The sequence below is a fragment of the Glycine soja genome, chromosome 2 (assembly GCF_004193775.1).
Source record: "Glycine soja cultivar W05 chromosome 2, ASM419377v2, whole genome shotgun sequence".
NCBI classification, from domain to species: domain Eukaryota; kingdom Viridiplantae; phylum Streptophyta; class Magnoliopsida; order Fabales; family Fabaceae; genus Glycine; species Glycine soja.
Genome location: NC_041003.1, coordinates 9,804,866 through 9,822,148, shown reverse-complemented (window position 1 = coordinate 9,822,148; position 17,283 = coordinate 9,804,866). Strand labels below are relative to the sequence as shown.

Here is a 17,283-nt window from a genome sequence, read left to right as displayed (position 1 = left end):
TGTCCAACAACCACCGTCTTCAACATCAATGATATTGGGACCTTTGTCTCTAATTGGAGTCTTCACCAGAGTGCTATTCTTTTCTGCTTTCGGCTGTTTATCAGGATCAACTTTCTTCAGCTAAGACTTCCAAATCTTATGCTTAGCAGCTCCATCACATTGATGCCCAATTGTCTGGCACTTCTCACAGAATTTTGGCCTCCACTCGTATTCAATAGGTTGCTTTCTTTTTAAACCCTTATTATCTGTAATAGTAATTTCATCAAGCATCTTCTGGGTAATATCAACTTCCACCAATATTCTGGCATATGAAACTCTAAGCCTATGTGTAGTGCATTCATCTGTCACCAGAGGAATTTCAATGGCACTACCGATTTTGTTTAGGCTAGTTTCTCCCCATAGATGCAAAGGAAGTTTTGGCAATTTCACCCATATAGGGATGGTGCTCAACATGTCTTTCTTGAGATCAAAATCCGGCCTCCATTCCTGCAAAATCAAAGGCATATTCCTGATTGTATAAGGCCCTTTCATCAAAACAACATCCATATCCGCATGAGATTTGAAGCGAAGCATGAAATATCCATCATCGTGATAGTACATATCCGACAGGGAGACAAAGTTCCAAGCCTTCTCCATGAAATTCTTCATCATATGCATACTGATATCTCCACCTAAGACATACAAGATCAAAGTAGTTTCCCAAAATTTCAATTCTGGGGCAACATCCTCGTCCTCAATTTTCACATCTATTTCACCATCTACCACCTTGGGAGCCACATACTGCATAACTCTACCCTTAGCTGGATTTCTGTTTCCACTAATCACGTCAACCCAGAGTTTACGCCCAATTCCATCTTGGTCTTCGATTAGGGTTTCTTGAGCCACCATTTCACTTCCATTAGCAGGTCCTTGTTTACTATTAGCCAAATCACCATCTTCGTCTTCGTCATGGATTTCTGATTCCATTTCCGGTGGAGCCATCGGCGATGGAGGATTAACAGGTACCGGAGACACCGTTTTTGGTTAACAGGTACCGACAATAAAAGATATGATTGGTTTAATTATTTTATTTAAGTTAATACTATGGTTATATTTTACCCTCTAAAAGGTACTTTCTTACCTTAAAAGTATGATTGGTTTTAAAAAAATAAAAGATATGTAAAAGTGAAAAAAATAAAATGAGATAAAATATTTGAATTAAAATAAAATATAAAATATAAAATTTACATTACTTTTTAAAATTTTCATCTTAAATATGCCAAATATAAAAGTAACCAATCACTACCTAAAACCTAAAAGACCGCCCTAAATTTCTTGGTGTGTGAATTATTCTTAGGAGCACAGTTTTGTTGGTTGTGATTTTATTCTCAGAATTTGTTTGCATAATTTTAGAGGCTTCATTGCTAATTGGGGATGTAGCTCAAATGGTAGAGCGCTCGCTTTGCATGCGAGAGGTACAGGGTTCGATCCCCTGCATCTCCAATTTTACACACCCACATGTAATGTAATAATTGGACTCAATTTGAGCTAGCTCAATCAAGATTTTTTTAAAGGAATAAACTTATTGCATTTCATTCATGACAATTGCAAACTGAAATACTTGGTGACTAGCATAAAACCGAAAAAGCCCTGGCTAGAGAGAATGAGACTAAGAAGTTTAGGAGACTAAAAATAATCACTAATTCATGTATTAAACTTTCATTTGATTAACATAGGCTTTGATGTTTGATTTTGGCAAAGGCAACCTATAAAATCATAGTATATGATTCCAAATTATATTTTTTCTTTTTTGAGTTACATATATTTAAGATGCTATATTGCTAGGATACATTTTTTTTTGCATCTAGATTAGTTACAAAGTCACAATACATGTATTGCATTTTGTACTTTTTAAGTTAGGTATATATAGAAAGCAGGAACTCACAAGAAAGGGATTGAATTGTGTTCCTTGAAATTTTTTCATAAACCTTTAAAAAATATCAACATTGTCTTATAGAAAGTGTGATTTCATTAACAATCAATATAAGATATAATTGACAAGTTCAAAAATTTAGTTTTATTAAAAACATTTTTGAAAACCACTTATAATAGAGAAACACAATGCAAGGTTAGATAGAACGAATAAAACACAAATAAAATACACATTATTATTATACTAGTTCGTGTGTAGAAAGTAGGAACACATAAGAAAGGGATTGAATTTTGTTCCTTAAAACTTTTTCACAAACCTTCAAAAAAATATCAACATCACTTAATAGAAAGTGTGATTTCATTAGCAACCAATATAAGATATAGCTGATAGGTTCAAAAATTTAGTTTTATTAAAAACATTTTTAAAAACCACTTATAATAGAGAAACACAATGCAATGTTAGATAGAACGAATAAAACACAAATAAAATACACATAATTATTATACTAGTTCGTGTCTACCATTCTAACTATGTCTAGTTCTTGACGAATTCATCAAGTTTCACTATCACTGATTAGAGTATAATAATCTTTCTCAAGTCATTTTTGGCTCAACCCCAAGTAGTTTTACACTAGTCTCTTCAAGCTAGTCACCTTAGAATTATTCATTTCTTTGACTCCAAACCTCTTTAGGTTTCAAAAGATTCCACAAATTTTTGTAAGGATTAAGTGGACATTGACTATATATCATCTTATAGAAAAGTTACATATTAAGCTCAAAGTCTTACACTTAATATATACAAATGATTTAAGGGTTGAGACTCTAACTTAGAAGGATTATAAGGATAAAAAATAATTTAGTGATCATAAATGAATAGACTCACATTCGTTTAATGGACACATCCTATTTTTGGAGGATTCACATCTATATATTAATTTCTCTCACCGTTTTGTTATGCTTATTGATCAAGTCCCTTGTCTTTTAATCACATTCTCAAAGCAAGGCATTAGTATGTTAAGTATAAAATGCTTAGAATTTGTTTCTTTGAAAATTTGTTATTAAAAACTGTACTTCAAGAAGAGTTATGCCTTAACACTAACAACTCACTTTCGTCATAGTATTTTATACCCAAACTTGGGAAAGCACATCCACATAGGGTAGAATCAATTTTAACTACTATTAAAACAAAATCTGAAACCCTTGGACACCCTACTAGATAATGGTAAAAAAAATATCCAAAGCCCCAATTGAACAATATTTTCCCTGTCCTCCACCAAGTTAGTCTTCACCTTTGTAGAAACCATGTCCGATATCTATCAGTACAACATATTGGCTTACATATCAACTGGAGTTGATATCATATAGTGTAAAAACTAAAATCTTTTTCTAAAAATTTCACAATTCTAATATCCCTTTGGAGAAACCATGATCGATCTTAAAGACTACACTCGTCAATGTGCGAAAATATTTCCTGCTAATAAATGTGATCTCTTTGGTGCCTGTTGTCCTAACAATTTGTTAGGGAAATAAATCTTGTTTGAACAACCCCACCACGCTCATCTAATGACTCAAGTAGAAATGATGAGCTTTGTGTTGCCTTTTCTCTCTCTTGAAGCACTCATTTTTCTCCACAAAACATTTATTTTATTTTAAAATAATTATCATTTTAAATAATGATTGAAAATTATTAAATATTTTCATTTTAAAGAAATAATTAATCTAATTCTTTAACTTCCTACTCTATCCATGTTCTTTTATTTTATTTATGAAATATACTAAGAGGAAAAAATAAAGAAAAATAAAATTATTTTCTTTTATATATATAGTGAAAAATAATTTAAAACAAATCAAAACCTTTAAGAAATTATTATAGAATACAGTGACGTTTAAGGATTTTTTTTCTTTCTAAACTTAAAAAATTACTATAGAATATTTTTCAGATTTTTCCTTTCCTAAAGCACAAATAAATTTTTTTAATTTTAGAAAATCATAGATAAGAATTTAATGAATAATTTTAAACATATCTCTAAAAACTATTTTTTCATAAAAATAACAAAGAAATAGACCTTACAATATAACAAGTATTTCGTAAAATTTGTTTCTTCTTTTAATCTTAGTTTGGGCAAGAAATAAGACTAGAGACCAATATAGATTGACATAAACAATTAATCATAATCACAATAAAATAAAATTATCGTATTTTCCACAAATAAAGAAGGGCATCAATTGCTTAAGTTGGAACAAACTTGCTATGAAAAAAGAATTTGGAGACTGACCTTATTGATACCATCTTCAATCATAATAACTCCTTGATATCCAATCCATGCCTCTTCTGACTGTTTCCGCTAATGACAAATTACTTCGGAATTTTTGTACACTGGGTAACTCTACTATTCGAACAACTTACCACAATATCATGCATAACATGCTGGAGAATGAACACTTAAAAGCTAATTGTAATTGGATATTGATTTGAAATCTTCATATTCAGCCAAAGATCAAATATTTTTTTATGGAGATCCCTTTGAGGATGCTTACCAACTAGACAAAGCAAAGAGTGTTCTGTAACCATCTAATTGTTGTTGTAACATCTTAAGTTTACTATTAAGAATATATCATAAGGAGAACTCTTATTAGGACTCTTTTATTATATTTTCTTTTGTAAATTATTATTATTATTTGTGTATTATTGGTTTTATCTTAAACATGTACTTGTGTTGTGATAATGTATGTTTCTATACATGTGTGTATTTTATGTATATTATTATTATTTTATTATTACTTTTATTGTTGTTGTCGTCGTCTTTATTATATTATATTTGATGTTAGAAGAGTATTAAATTAACTTCTTATAGTTAAAATGCTTGAAAAATTGTCTAAGTCTAATGTTAATTTTATGATGAAAACCCTAGATAGACCATGTTATATCTTGAGTTATAGTTGTCCGTTTGAGGTATTTTTTGTGTCGTAGGAAAGCTTGCTAAAAAAACTACAATTCATTCATATATCTTAGAAACCAAAATTAGCTCTTATTTTAGAGAAAATCAGCTCTAAGAGTAGGTCACTTGATCATGAAAAACACTATAGGTCCCACATTGGACAAAATAACCTCATGAACCCCTTTTTTTCCTTATACATAGAGAAGACCGACAAGTCTTATATACACCAAAGAACTAAGTGGGCTTAGCATTAGCCATGGAGCCCCTCAGTCAATGCATTTTTGGGAGTGGTCACGAGATCGTCTTCCTTTTCCTTGTTGAGGTATTGCTTCATTTGAGGTTAGGGAGAGTGGGTTTTCTCTTTTTCTTTTGTTGTATGAGTGATAATGAGCCACAAGTAGATTGTATGATCTTAGGTTTATGATTATAATAAGTTTATTTTCTTGGATGGGTTGTAAATACCTTGAAGCACGTTGTTTTGTTATGATTTGAGTGAATTTGATTGTTGTCTCTTTTGATGTTTTGTCATTTTGATGTTCTTGAAATTGAATTTGATAATCAATGTTCGACGCATGTGTTGATTTTCTGATAGAAAACATTAACTTAGAACACCAAAACATGTACTTAAATGATAGAATTATACTTTGTGTTCTTCATAAGTGTTGTAGCCTTGGATTATATCTAGCTAAGGGATTTGATTTCACTTTAAGATTTATATAACTCCAAATATTGTAATTTTAACGAGTAAAGGTTAAGTAGTTAGAATTATGCATTTAGTTTGTATATTTCTTAATTTTAGGTTTCTAAATGATTGAAAAGGATTTTGAGGTCAACATAACAATTGTAGAAAACTGTCTTATCTTTTTTATGAGATAAGAACCAAATTAATAGGATTAGTACAACTCTAAATATGATTATTATACTTTATGAAAGTCATAGTAACGTAAGAAGAAAAATGAGTATGTAATTTGATATTATAATGAGTGGTTGTATGATGTATGATGTTTATACTTATGATTTGATGAATAAAGTGATGTGATGATATTATTGTGTAAATAAGTAAATGTGCTCATGATTGATATTGTGACTGAATGCATGATGTTCATGAGTACATGTGAAAGTAATATGCCATGATATGCGTATGTTTTGCAAAAAATATTAAGAGAACTTACTTCATGTAGGATAAGAATCTTCAAGGAAATTCAAAAATAAACCATGTGCATATTATCTATGAACCATGCATCATGTTGTGCATATGTGTTTTGAAGTAAAGAACTTTTATGAACCTAACCGGGAAGGTCATGAATGAGTTGACATGACTTTAACCTTGGGAGTGCAACGGTTTGAAATCTCTTTTAAGCTTATGCTGATCACATGTGTTGGAGTATTTTTGCAAGGCCAAAACATCCTAATGCATTGTCGATAGTGTTATCTTGATGAGAGTGATAATGCTAGATTGCCCATTGTGTGGTAATTCATCAACTACATGGACTCCAGGACTACATTCAAAGTGTTCTCCAAAATGTTACCACATGCATATGAGTGTATGAGTCTAATGTGCATCACATTTCATGTGTAACTTTGTGTATGAAATGTTTGATTTAAATGAGACATGCTTGTGTTGTGGAACATAATGGTTATAAATGTGTCTTTATGACTTGTTTAATTTTTTAAATTTACTGTGAGATATATCTCACTCCTCGTATGTTTGTCTTTACTTTGTTTAGGCTGAATGTCACTCTTGCAGGCGAGTCGAGTCTCTGTAAGATTATGATGATGATGCTACATGAGAGATTTAGGTCTCCACTTTATATTACTATTAATTTTAGAATTACGGATGCTTTGAAACAATGTAACATTGAGATACAAATTTTATTCATTTATCTAAGAATTAAATTAATGAGTAGTTTTTCACCATATTTTATTTAATATGATTTGTATGGACTTTGAAGTACTAAGATTTGTTTAACGCAAATTAACTACTGTAGAAGGTTTCAACAAGATGATCTTTGACTCGCTTCATCAGCTTCAACCTCAAGACAAAGATCAAATTATTGTTATTCTTTAGTCCATCTGGACAAACAGAAATCAGAAAATATGGGACAATGTATACACCCCCTCAGCTACTGTCATTTCGCTAGCCATGCAATTCTGGCACGAATGGCTTTGCTGTAAAATCTCATGTCATTGCCTCTCACATGACTACTCAACTCAAGTTTGGTAGCCACCGAATTTCGACGTCATCAAATGCAATCTTGATGCCACCATCTTTAAGGATCACAACTGCTTTGACATCAGCATGTGCTTGTAGGACGACCACGGTAACTTCATTAGAGCTCGAACAATTTTCTTTGATGACCTTCCTCAACAAGCAGAAGCAAAAGTTTTTCTCTCTATCAAAGCCTTATTTGAACTCAACAACTCGATCTGAATAATGTTGTTTTTAAGACTTATTGCCAATTGATCAAAGACCATAGACTCCAAAATAGTTGGCCATTCTGATTTTCATGTTATTTTAGCCAACTGTAGACAGGGTCTTTCCTTAATTCCAAACTTTAGGATGAATGTAGTTAGGAGATAAGTTAATTTTGTGACTCATAATTAACTAGGATATCAAGATTAAATGCTAGCTAGCATCCATGATACTGATTGCATTTCCTCTTGTTGTGATCACTATATTATTCTAAAAAAAGAGTAGAGAGAATATTCTGTATCAAGGAGAATAATATAACTTCTGGTTTTCTAGCAACATAATTAAACCAATGACAGCATCTGTCTACGTGTACGAATTTCATAGTTGGGTTGAGCCCCGAACCCAAAGGCGTTATTATAAAAATTGTGAAACACTAGGTTCTTTCTCTCTCTCTTACAAAAATCTCTTAAATTAGTGTTTATAGATTACTGTACGCTAGGTACTCTGTCCCTTTAATCTCTCTCTCTCTCTCATGTTTCATTCTTTCTCTTCTCTTGTCGTGTTCTCATTGCCCTCTTCTGTTCAATAATAATAACTTAATAAAAGAAAAAAACAGTAATTGAAAATTGAAACAGCTGAAGAATAATCATCATCGTCGTCATCGCTTCCCAATCAAACCCACCACCCATTTGAATCAATCCAGGGATCCCCTTCTGGTAATAATTTTCTCCATTTCCAAACTCCAATAACCTCAATTTTCTTCATTAATGCTTGTGCTAAAGGTGATTATAGTTGTAAAAATCCCTTTTTGTTTTCTGTGACTTTAAAAATGATCTGAATTTGGGTTTTTCCGTTGGCAAGGTCTCACATCTTTAATCGGTTTTGGGGGTGGAGGATCGCGTCAATCCATTAGGTTTTTTGTCCTCAACTTTGCTTATTTCTTTCTTTCTGCCTTTTTTTTTTTTTTTTTTTTTTTTTTTTTTAATTTCAACCGTACCTTTTGAAATTTTTAATCGATTCGAAGGCATGCCTTTATTTTTTCTTAATTTTTTTTTATTAAAGTTTCAATTTTTTAGTTTTGATTCGGCTTATTTTGATTTCCCAGGTGGATTTTGCATCCTAGGAATGTAGGGTTGGGTATTGTGAAGTTTCACTCATTTGATGATCTGGTTGATCTTTACCCTCTCCATTTTAACCTGATTAATTTCAAGCTCATGCAGTGTGTTTTAGTTTTGGTGTCTTAGGGTGCAGACATTGAGTGTTGCATTATTACCCTCGTTGGTATGGGTGAGAAATTAGGGGAAAGTAAAAGCTTTGCATTAAGATAGACTTTGTACATTTTAATACTTTCTGAGGTGTTGATTAAAAACCATTCCCTGGCATTCAAACAGCTTTAGCTTTTGCAATGGCTTGTTCTTGACATTTTCAACAAAAAGTAAATGGATTGGTGGATAGTTCTTAATAGCTTATGATTTTGGAGAAGTTGATTTTTTAACAAATAGTTGAATGCATGATGAATTTTCTTCACTCATCCCTCTTAATAGATACATTCATTGAGCACACTTCCTAGCTTTTGCTAATTGTTATTGCAGTAAGATTATCTGTTCTCAAAACTATGGAGTTTTGCCACTGAACTTGTCTCCCAATCTGCCCAAGTCTTTAAGGCTCAGGTGACATTGATTTCAGAGGTTGAATCCTCCATGAGGGCACCTTTCTCCCACTCCTCCCCACGTGCTTGCATCTTCTTATAACCGCCCAAAAAAAGTTGACATTTTTTTTCTACCATAAATTTCGTTACACTGGCTACTAGTCATGTCTTTTTTAACCAATCAAGAATCCAATGGTTGTCAATGAATTTAAAGTTTGCAATTTCTCCCCTTATTTTGCTCCTGTCTCTTCTCGACTTCATGGAAACTTGGCACGTATCAGTGAGGAACCTGCCAGTTTATTACAGTTGTCATGCTTGGAATGAAGGTTGTAAAGTTGTCATGGAAATTGACAGAAAACTGGTATCTTATTAGAAAGAATACAGGATTTCTCCCTTGAATGCAGTGTCTCACTTGCAAAACTTCAAGGGTCTGCACATTCCAATGCTCAAGAGCCTTGATAATCTCACAATGATCAAATATCTCTCCCCCTCAACCAGTCTTCCTATTTATAGGCAACACGCTTTAATTTTTAACATCTTGGTGCTAGTAACTAGAGTATGTAGCTAACTAACTAACTAATGGATATATGTGAATACTCCTCTTATAAAGTTTCTCCTTGTCCTCAAGGTGAACAGCTTGTGGCTGCTGCCTGAAATAAAGTCCCACTAAAGTTCTAATAGATTGAAGCATGATGACCATGGTTTTAAATTGCGGTTGTGGTGAGTAAGAAAACCTTTACATTGCGGGAAAATGCGGCTGATGCAGCCGGAATTGCGGTTGTGGTGAGTCAAAATACCTTCATGTTGTGGCCGCAATTGTGGTTGTGGATCGATATTTAAGACCATGATGACGACTTAGTCAAACTTACCCTGCAGCCACCTCCTACTCCAGGGTCAAGCATGTGAACGCCCTTGCTCCCCTAGCGCCTTTGTTTTTCATGGTATTGTTGGTGACTTAACTCAAACTTACCCTGCAGCCCACCTCCGACTCCAGTTCGTCATGAAACAGAGCATTAGAGCCTTTATGGTTATATTGTGAAGATCCCTTGGCTGAGTTGGCTCTCTTGCAAAATGCACCAGTGCACATGGTCATAGCTGATGATTATCAAGGTCCTCTCCTTAATTTTGCTGGACTTTGCCCATTGGGACATGGGAACAATTCAATTGTTGCCATTTCCTGTTTGCTTCTCAATAATTTCCTCTACTTGAATTCTAATTCTTCTCCTTACTCCTTTGGGCATGGTCTATCAAGCCTGACTATGAGTTCCCCTTGTGTTACTCCAACCCAGCCCCCTTCTTTCTTCTCCTTCCTATGCACGCTGCTTCTAGGTGTGGCCACCATTTCCATAGGCACTTCTACAATTCTTCCACAAAAATCAGTCACAAGACTCAACTAATGACACACCCACAAAGGGAACGCTTTTTTTCCTTTTATTTCACCCTCCGTTTGATACCCAAAAAGGTGATTATTACAATCCATGTTTTGCTTGTTGGTTTTCATTTGTTCATTTTCTTCCATTGGCGGATCAGGATCTTCATTGGCCACATCTATTTCATGTCTTCAAGATTTCCTCCCTCTTTCTGTTTTCTTGCTTCCAAGATTCTCTTCCCTCACTGCAATTTTGGCTCTTTCTCTTAAATTCTTAATTTTTCCTTTCATCTTCTTGCTCACTTCTGGTTCTGCTACCATTCACTGCATTCCCCTGGCTTTTGCTGGCCATTAAGGTTACTGATTCAAATTTTCAGAAGTTGTGCTTCGTGGAGCTCATCTCGTTTGTATTGTTCCCCATGTGTAAGCTCTGCTTTCCTCCAATCTTCTTCCAAGCTCCATCATAGAGCTTTGACACTCTTCTCTAATGTCTCTAATCGACCCTATATGGGCATGTTCATCCTGAATTCCTCCCAACATTTTGATTTGTCAGATCTAACTTTCCATCATTCTCTGCTTCCACTGTATAGCTTGGTTCTCCCCTAGCCTGGTTCTTGATTTTCAAGACCATCTCTGTTATTTTCCAGCACCTAAGATTCTTGCTCCTCACATCTCGAACCCACTCTAGAAGATCTGGATCAAGTCTCGCTGGAACTCTTTTACCAAAGCCTTTGAGAATCGCTGCCATGTTGCACTTAGATGGTCCCCTTTCCACACAAACCACCAAATAAATGCACATGTCCTCACATAGTGTTTCCAATCAGTTGTATCTTTTCGTCCTTTTTTATTCCTGTGACCTCAAAATACTACTACACATTAATCAGCCACGCTCAGGTTCCTTTTTCTTAGAGTTCTGGAATCAGCTTTAAGATATACCCACAACTCCAACATTGGAGTTCTGATACCAGTTGACAGAAACCTGGTATCTTATTTGAAAAAATAAGGGACTTTCCCCCTGAATATAGAGCCTTATTGCAGAACTTTGAGGGTCTGCACCTCCCAATGCCCAAAGGGCCCAATTCTCTCACAAATGGATAGATATCTCTCCCTCTCAACCTTTCTTATTAATAACTGTCAAACTCAGAAAACAGTAGGCCAGAAATCTGTGTTCTACTGCTGGAAAATTCTCATATATATAGTATTTAATTACAAGTTAACATGCTAATTCTCAGCCCAAAATATTAGCTATCAAGATGATTTTGGGAATAACCGAACTGATGATCCACACCATGACTTTTGAGCATCTTTTACCACCCATTTGGCATGTTCATCCTTATGTTTGTCTTTATCAGGAGCAAAAGCACTGCCATCAATGTGACCCCGAAGATCTTTTCATTCGACAAATATCTGGAACTGGAATGCCCAGGCTGGGTAGTTCTTTCCATTAAGGCAAACCATTAAGACATTTAGTTTTTTTGAAGGCATGACAAAGAACCAAACTGGACTGGAAAAATAAAAATAGAACAGAACTGAGTCAGCGGCAAAAATTGTGAAATCTGGAACTAGGTTGATAAATAAGAGAGAAAAACTCTGACTGGGCTTTGGACCATAAGCCAGACTGCTACCGTGTCAAACTCAGAAAACTTTAGGCCAGAAAACTGTGTTCTGCTGGCAAATTCTCATATAAATAGTATATAATTACAAGCTGACATGCTGATTTTCAGCCCAAAATATTAGCTGACTGACATATATACATTTATCCTAATTTAGGAGAAAATAACAGTTTCACCTCCAGCTGTGGTATCCTACTTAAGGAGAGAATAAAAATTACAAAATGTACAATTACACAGCTCATTTAAAGCCCCAAAATTTTTCCATTTATTCTATTAATTTTCCATTAATTCCATTGACACAAATATGCCTTAATTCTTCTATTCATCTTGGCCCAGCTAACTAGCTGATAGGTATCTAGCAGAAATATTCAGTAATCAACATAATAATCTACCTGTAAAAAGTTTATTTTCCTTTTTGTTTCTCTTCAGTCTAAATCTCCCATTGAGGATGTATGTGCACCATCACACTGAAACAATAATTTTGTCCAAGAAAAATGCATGTTTGAGCTCTCTGGGCTAGCTCTATCTGATTTATGTGTTACTAGAGCAGTTTTAGGCTTTCCAGTGAACTATTTTACTCTCTAATGTTTGTATATCTTACCTCATTCATTTTATTACATTGATTAAATAGCTAAATTCTGATTGTATCTGTGGCAAAGCATGCTATACACTCTAGTTTCACAGCCGTAGTCGTCATCTATAGGTTATATATATGACTCTTGTGCACCTTACTTATAGCTTGAGATTTGAGAATCTTATAAATTTCCTGTTGATTAATTTAGGTGGGATAGCTTGATTCTGATGCAAGGACAAAGGAGGACTGTTGGGTCGTTCCCAGCAATTGTTAGTATGATGCAAGGGCCCAGTTCTAGTGGCACTGATATGAACCACCAGTCTTCCTTGAATCATGTGCAAAATGCAGTAGATTTCTGTTTGTCAGATTATAGGGGATCTTCTGGTGAGACTGCATGTTTACGTGGTACTGGTCATAATGTTCAGAGCTTCAGTGGCTGGAATACTGGTGAATCTAGTTCAAGACTCAATCTGATCAACCAAGTCAATGATGAAGGTCTAAAATCAGAACATGGGCTGTCTTCTTCGTATAATGCTGCTACCGAGGATGATCTCAGGTCTGAGGAAGGACAATTCAAAGCAAATAATGTAATTTTTCCTGTTAGTTCAAATACTAATCTACATGGCAATCAATCTAGAGTTCACCCTTCCTTTTTGCAAGGTTCCAGTTCTACTCATATTAACCAGAATATTAGTCTAGATATGGGGCATGTAGCTAATGCTGCTGATCGTGGGAAGGGCAAAGAAGCTGGTAGTAGTGTTAATGCCAACAATACTAGTGGAATAGACAGAGAAAAGACATTGTTTGGCAGTGCTTCATGTAATCACACAGGAGCTTCATCTGAAAGCTCTGGATACATGGCTTGGGGTGATAGTGCTAATTCAAGTTCTTCTTTAGTTAATTGGGGTCCTTCCTGCAAGAGAAAGGCTCTTGAAGGTAGTTCTAGGCAACTGTGTTCTGGAGGAAGCTCAAGCACTCTTGTACAATCCGGAAATGGTTGCTGGCCTACTGATCCTGTTGATCTTAATGCTTCCAGCGACTTAACTGATTCTACACCTATAGAAGATATTCCTGTTACTAGTCCTCCATTATTTCAGAATGCAACAAATGAAGAGCGACAAGAAGCTCCCAATGGATTTCCTTTGATAAGTATTGCAGAAAATGTGGAAAGGCCTCTAAGAAACTTCGATAGAAGAATGAGCCATCTACAGCATCAGGAATCTGTACCTCTCAATTTACCATCAACAGGGAGTGCTAGGCATCATAATCATTCTTCTCTGCATCAAGCACCTGGCTCTCACTCAATCAATGATTCGTTGGAGTTGAGGTTAACAGCTGGAGGGACATCTTCTGCTAATTCTGGCGCTTCTCTGAACCAGTCACCTGCCTTGCGCATCCATTCTTTTCCTTGGAACAGAACTGCCAATCCTAGAGGGGCCAGATCTTCAACTTCTTATAACTCTGGAGAAAGAGCCGTGCGCGAAGATTTTAATTTGAGAATGTTTCCAAGAGATAGTACGGAACACCCCATGAATGTGCCTGCATCTTCAGGACACGAACCTATTGGTTGGCATACACCATCTGGTAATGTGAACAATTCTGGAGGTGCACCTCCTCCATCCTGGATTGGATCTAGTTCAAATGTTCACTCTCCCGCTAACCGTAGCTGGATTTTTAATCATGAAGTCCCAGCAGAAAATATGCAGAGTGTGTCAGAGTTCAGTCCTTGGTCCCTTTTTCCATCAATTAGCTCTGCATCTGGTGTTCATAATGCCCATTCTGCCCCATCTTCTTCTGGTCCTACTTCATTTACCCAGGGTTCTAGCAGCAACCAATCATACGCAAGAACAGCATTGGTGATGGAAAGAAGGGGTGGTGATGTTCTCTCTGGTGGTCCCCATTCACTGCGAGCATTAACCTTTGACAATGAGGGGAGACGTCGACTAATATCTGAGGTATCTTTTCTGTTTTCATTTGTATGTAATATGTTGTGCTATTATCTGAAGGCTACTCCATGCAGGTATGATGATTTTCCTATTAAATTATGCTCATATAGCCAGGATTAACCATTTAAACAAGAAATGTGCACAAGTGAATAAATAATACAATTTTTTTAGATTCATATTATTGTTTGATAATACTTACAGTCTTGATGTTTGTCTAATTTCTAGTGCTGTCTCATTTTTTCATAACCTTTTTCAGTTTACTTTTCAGCAGAAAAGATATTTTGTAGCAGCCCGCTAAGTACTAACAAGCATCTTGATAAAGTGAAATTTGATCAGCAAATTAGCTAAATTTGGTGCTACCTTTGTCCTACCTGAATTAATTATCTAATTGTTGTGTGTGCTAGATTCGCCAAGTCTTGATGGCAATGCGGAGGGGTGAGAACTTACGAGCTGAGGTTTGAATCTACTGTATAAATACATCTCGTGACAGTTTATGACATTAGTTCGTTGTATTGTGAAATTAATATTAGAGTATGTATTATCATTGGATCACATTTGGTGGATTTTCGGCCTATTTCTCTTTCATCTTAGGGAGAAATTCATCTGATAGAATACTGACACTAGAGTTGGGCTAATAGTATGTGAGCAATTGCCAATTTATCAAAACTAGACAGTAGACTCCATTTCTCTTGCAATATTGATTAGATCATCTTTGTTTACATGTTTTTTAGATAAAACTTATTTTGTGTATGATTCTCTTCAAATTGGCACACTTGTTTATGTTGCAGAAGAAATATTTACATTTTGAAGCAAGCGCAAGCTTGTTAGCTTGTTGGCCATGTTCCACTGGACTTTGCAATACTATTGAAAATACTAACTTAACATTTTCCTTTGACACTTTTGAAATGCCAGGATTATATGGTCTTTGACCACCCTTTCTTATATCATGGCATGGCTGAAATGCACGACAGGCACAGAGAAATGCGCCTTGATGTCGACAACATGTCTTATGAGGTAAAAAGGAAATATATTGTATTCCCATCCATCAGTTGCTCTCTATTATTTCTTCTGACTTTAACTGGGGTTGCAGGAATTGTTGGCATTGGAGGAGCATATAGGAGACGTGAGCACTGGATTGAATGAGGATGTCATCATTAAGTTGATGAAACAGAGAATTTACGTGCGTGCCATTATCATGACAGACTCTTATACAGATCTGGAACCTTGTTGTATCTGTCAGGTATGAGTAATTCTCAGTTTTTTTTTCCTTTTATGATCAGCCAATGTTAGTTGTTAATTTTTGTTAGAATGTTAGTGGAGGAGATTCGAACCCATTGTCTCTCCCCCCTTCCCCTTTCTCCCTTAAACTCCGTTCTCAACCACCAAATCAATCTTATAACTCCGTCTGTCTCAGTTAGTAAAACTGTAAAACTAAAGAGGACATGAAAACAAATGCAATGATGTTTAACTTTTGAGCTAAATACATAATGCATCTTTCTTATTTTTTCATGATGGCAGGAGGAATTTTCTGATGGGGAGAATGTTGGATCACTGGATTGTGGGCATGAGTTTCACAGTGGTTGCATTAAGCAGTGGCTAATGCAGAAGAACCTGTGTCCCATTTGCAAAACAACAGCCTTAGCTACATGATAGGGAGAACCTCTATCTTCTTAAGCTGGCTCTATCTAAAGCTTTTTTTTACTTTATAAACTTTTTTCTTAAGAGAACAGGACCTCTCATTTGTTGTGATTGGGGACGACAATATGCTCCCTAAAAAGAAGTAAACAAAAAACATTGGTGGGTGATCTATGAACTATTGTAGAGTTTTATTTATACTTTTGTAATGGATTATTACATGTGGTTTATGATAAGCTATAAGCACTTTGATATTATTAAATTAAATTTCATTATAAATCTAAGGTTGGTGGCTCATGAGAGGATTATATTGATTAACCGATAGTCTTATTCTGTTTCATTCATTTATGCATAGTTTGGATAAATTTTTCAGTAAATACCTTTACATTTTTTAAAAATATTTTTTTTATAAATTAAAATTGATTCATGTATTCTTAATATTTTCAGAACTTTTCTCAATTATAAGCCTTTTTTTTTTTCATTTTTAAAGATTGTCTTGTTAATGCTACTTAGAGTCGTTGCTTAATTTCATTAGTCAACACTCAACACTTCTTAGTGTTGTTGATATTCTTAATCAGCAATTGCACGTAAGTATAAATTGAGATTGTTAGCCCCAAGTTTAAATAAATCTTTGAAGAATGTAAGCCTAGGGTATGGATATTTATATCTCCCTATTTTGTCACAGACTTTCATTTTTATGTTTTTTTAATTAAGTTTTTAGTCCGTAAGTCTTTTTAAATTTCAATTTTTAGTCCTTTAAAATTATTTTAATCTTCTGTTAATTTTTCATTAACATTTTTAGTTTTTCAAATATTTTTTCCTCATTTTTAATACAAACATTTATCATCGTGGTTCTGCCTTAACACCATACCACACATCAATCTCATTAATGACAAATCCAGCTCTCTAATCTCTCTTGGATGTCTTCCTCAATATCTTCCTCACCTTCGTTTACATTGATTCCCATTCTAAAGGCTTTGAACCAAAAAGGACAATGACCTCAAAATAAGTTTAAAACTATGAAGTAGAAACTAGAAAGGGAGACATAAACAAGGAGGAACTTAACTTTGAATGGAATTGAAAAAAAAAGGTTAATTAACTTTTTCAGATTCTAATTTTAGTTCCTCAAAATTTATTTTATAACGGTTAGTCTTTCATTAATTTTTTATGGCTACAAAATACACGCATACATATGCACATATTAAAATAACTTGAAAAAATTAGTTGTAATATTA

General features: G+C 34.6%; 1 protein-coding gene and 1 non-coding gene across 6 annotated transcripts; both read left to right on the top strand.

Annotated features, from left to right (window-relative positions):
- The first annotated feature begins 1,409 nt into the window (after positions 1-1,409).
- TRNAA-UGC lies at positions 1,410-1,482 on the top strand. The gene has a single exon. It is a non-coding gene; the product is annotated as a tRNA-Ala (tRNA).
- A 6,310-nt stretch (positions 1,483-7,792) lies between these two features.
- Positions 7,793-16,345, top strand: LOC114386156 (E3 ubiquitin-protein ligase MBR2-like). 5 transcript variants are annotated; one of them, XM_028346155.1, is made up of 8 exons: positions 7,793-7,979; positions 8,125-8,176; positions 8,369-8,432; positions 12,676-14,422; positions 14,818-14,868; positions 15,326-15,427; positions 15,504-15,653; positions 15,932-16,291. In XM_028346155.1, exons 3-8 carry the CDS (start codon positions 8,425-8,427, stop codon positions 16,061-16,063), a joined length of 2,190 nt encoding a protein of 729 aa, XP_028201956.1. In that variant the 5' UTR covers positions 7,793-7,979; positions 8,125-8,176; positions 8,369-8,424; the 3' UTR covers positions 16,064-16,291. The 5 variants fall into 5 exon arrangements, with proteins under 5 accessions (XP_028201956.1, XP_028201960.1, XP_028201964.1 ...); XM_028346159.1 differs by lacking the exon at positions 8,125-8,176; XM_028346163.1 differs by lacking the exon at positions 8,369-8,432.
- The last annotated feature ends 938 nt before the right edge of the window (positions 16,346-17,283 follow it).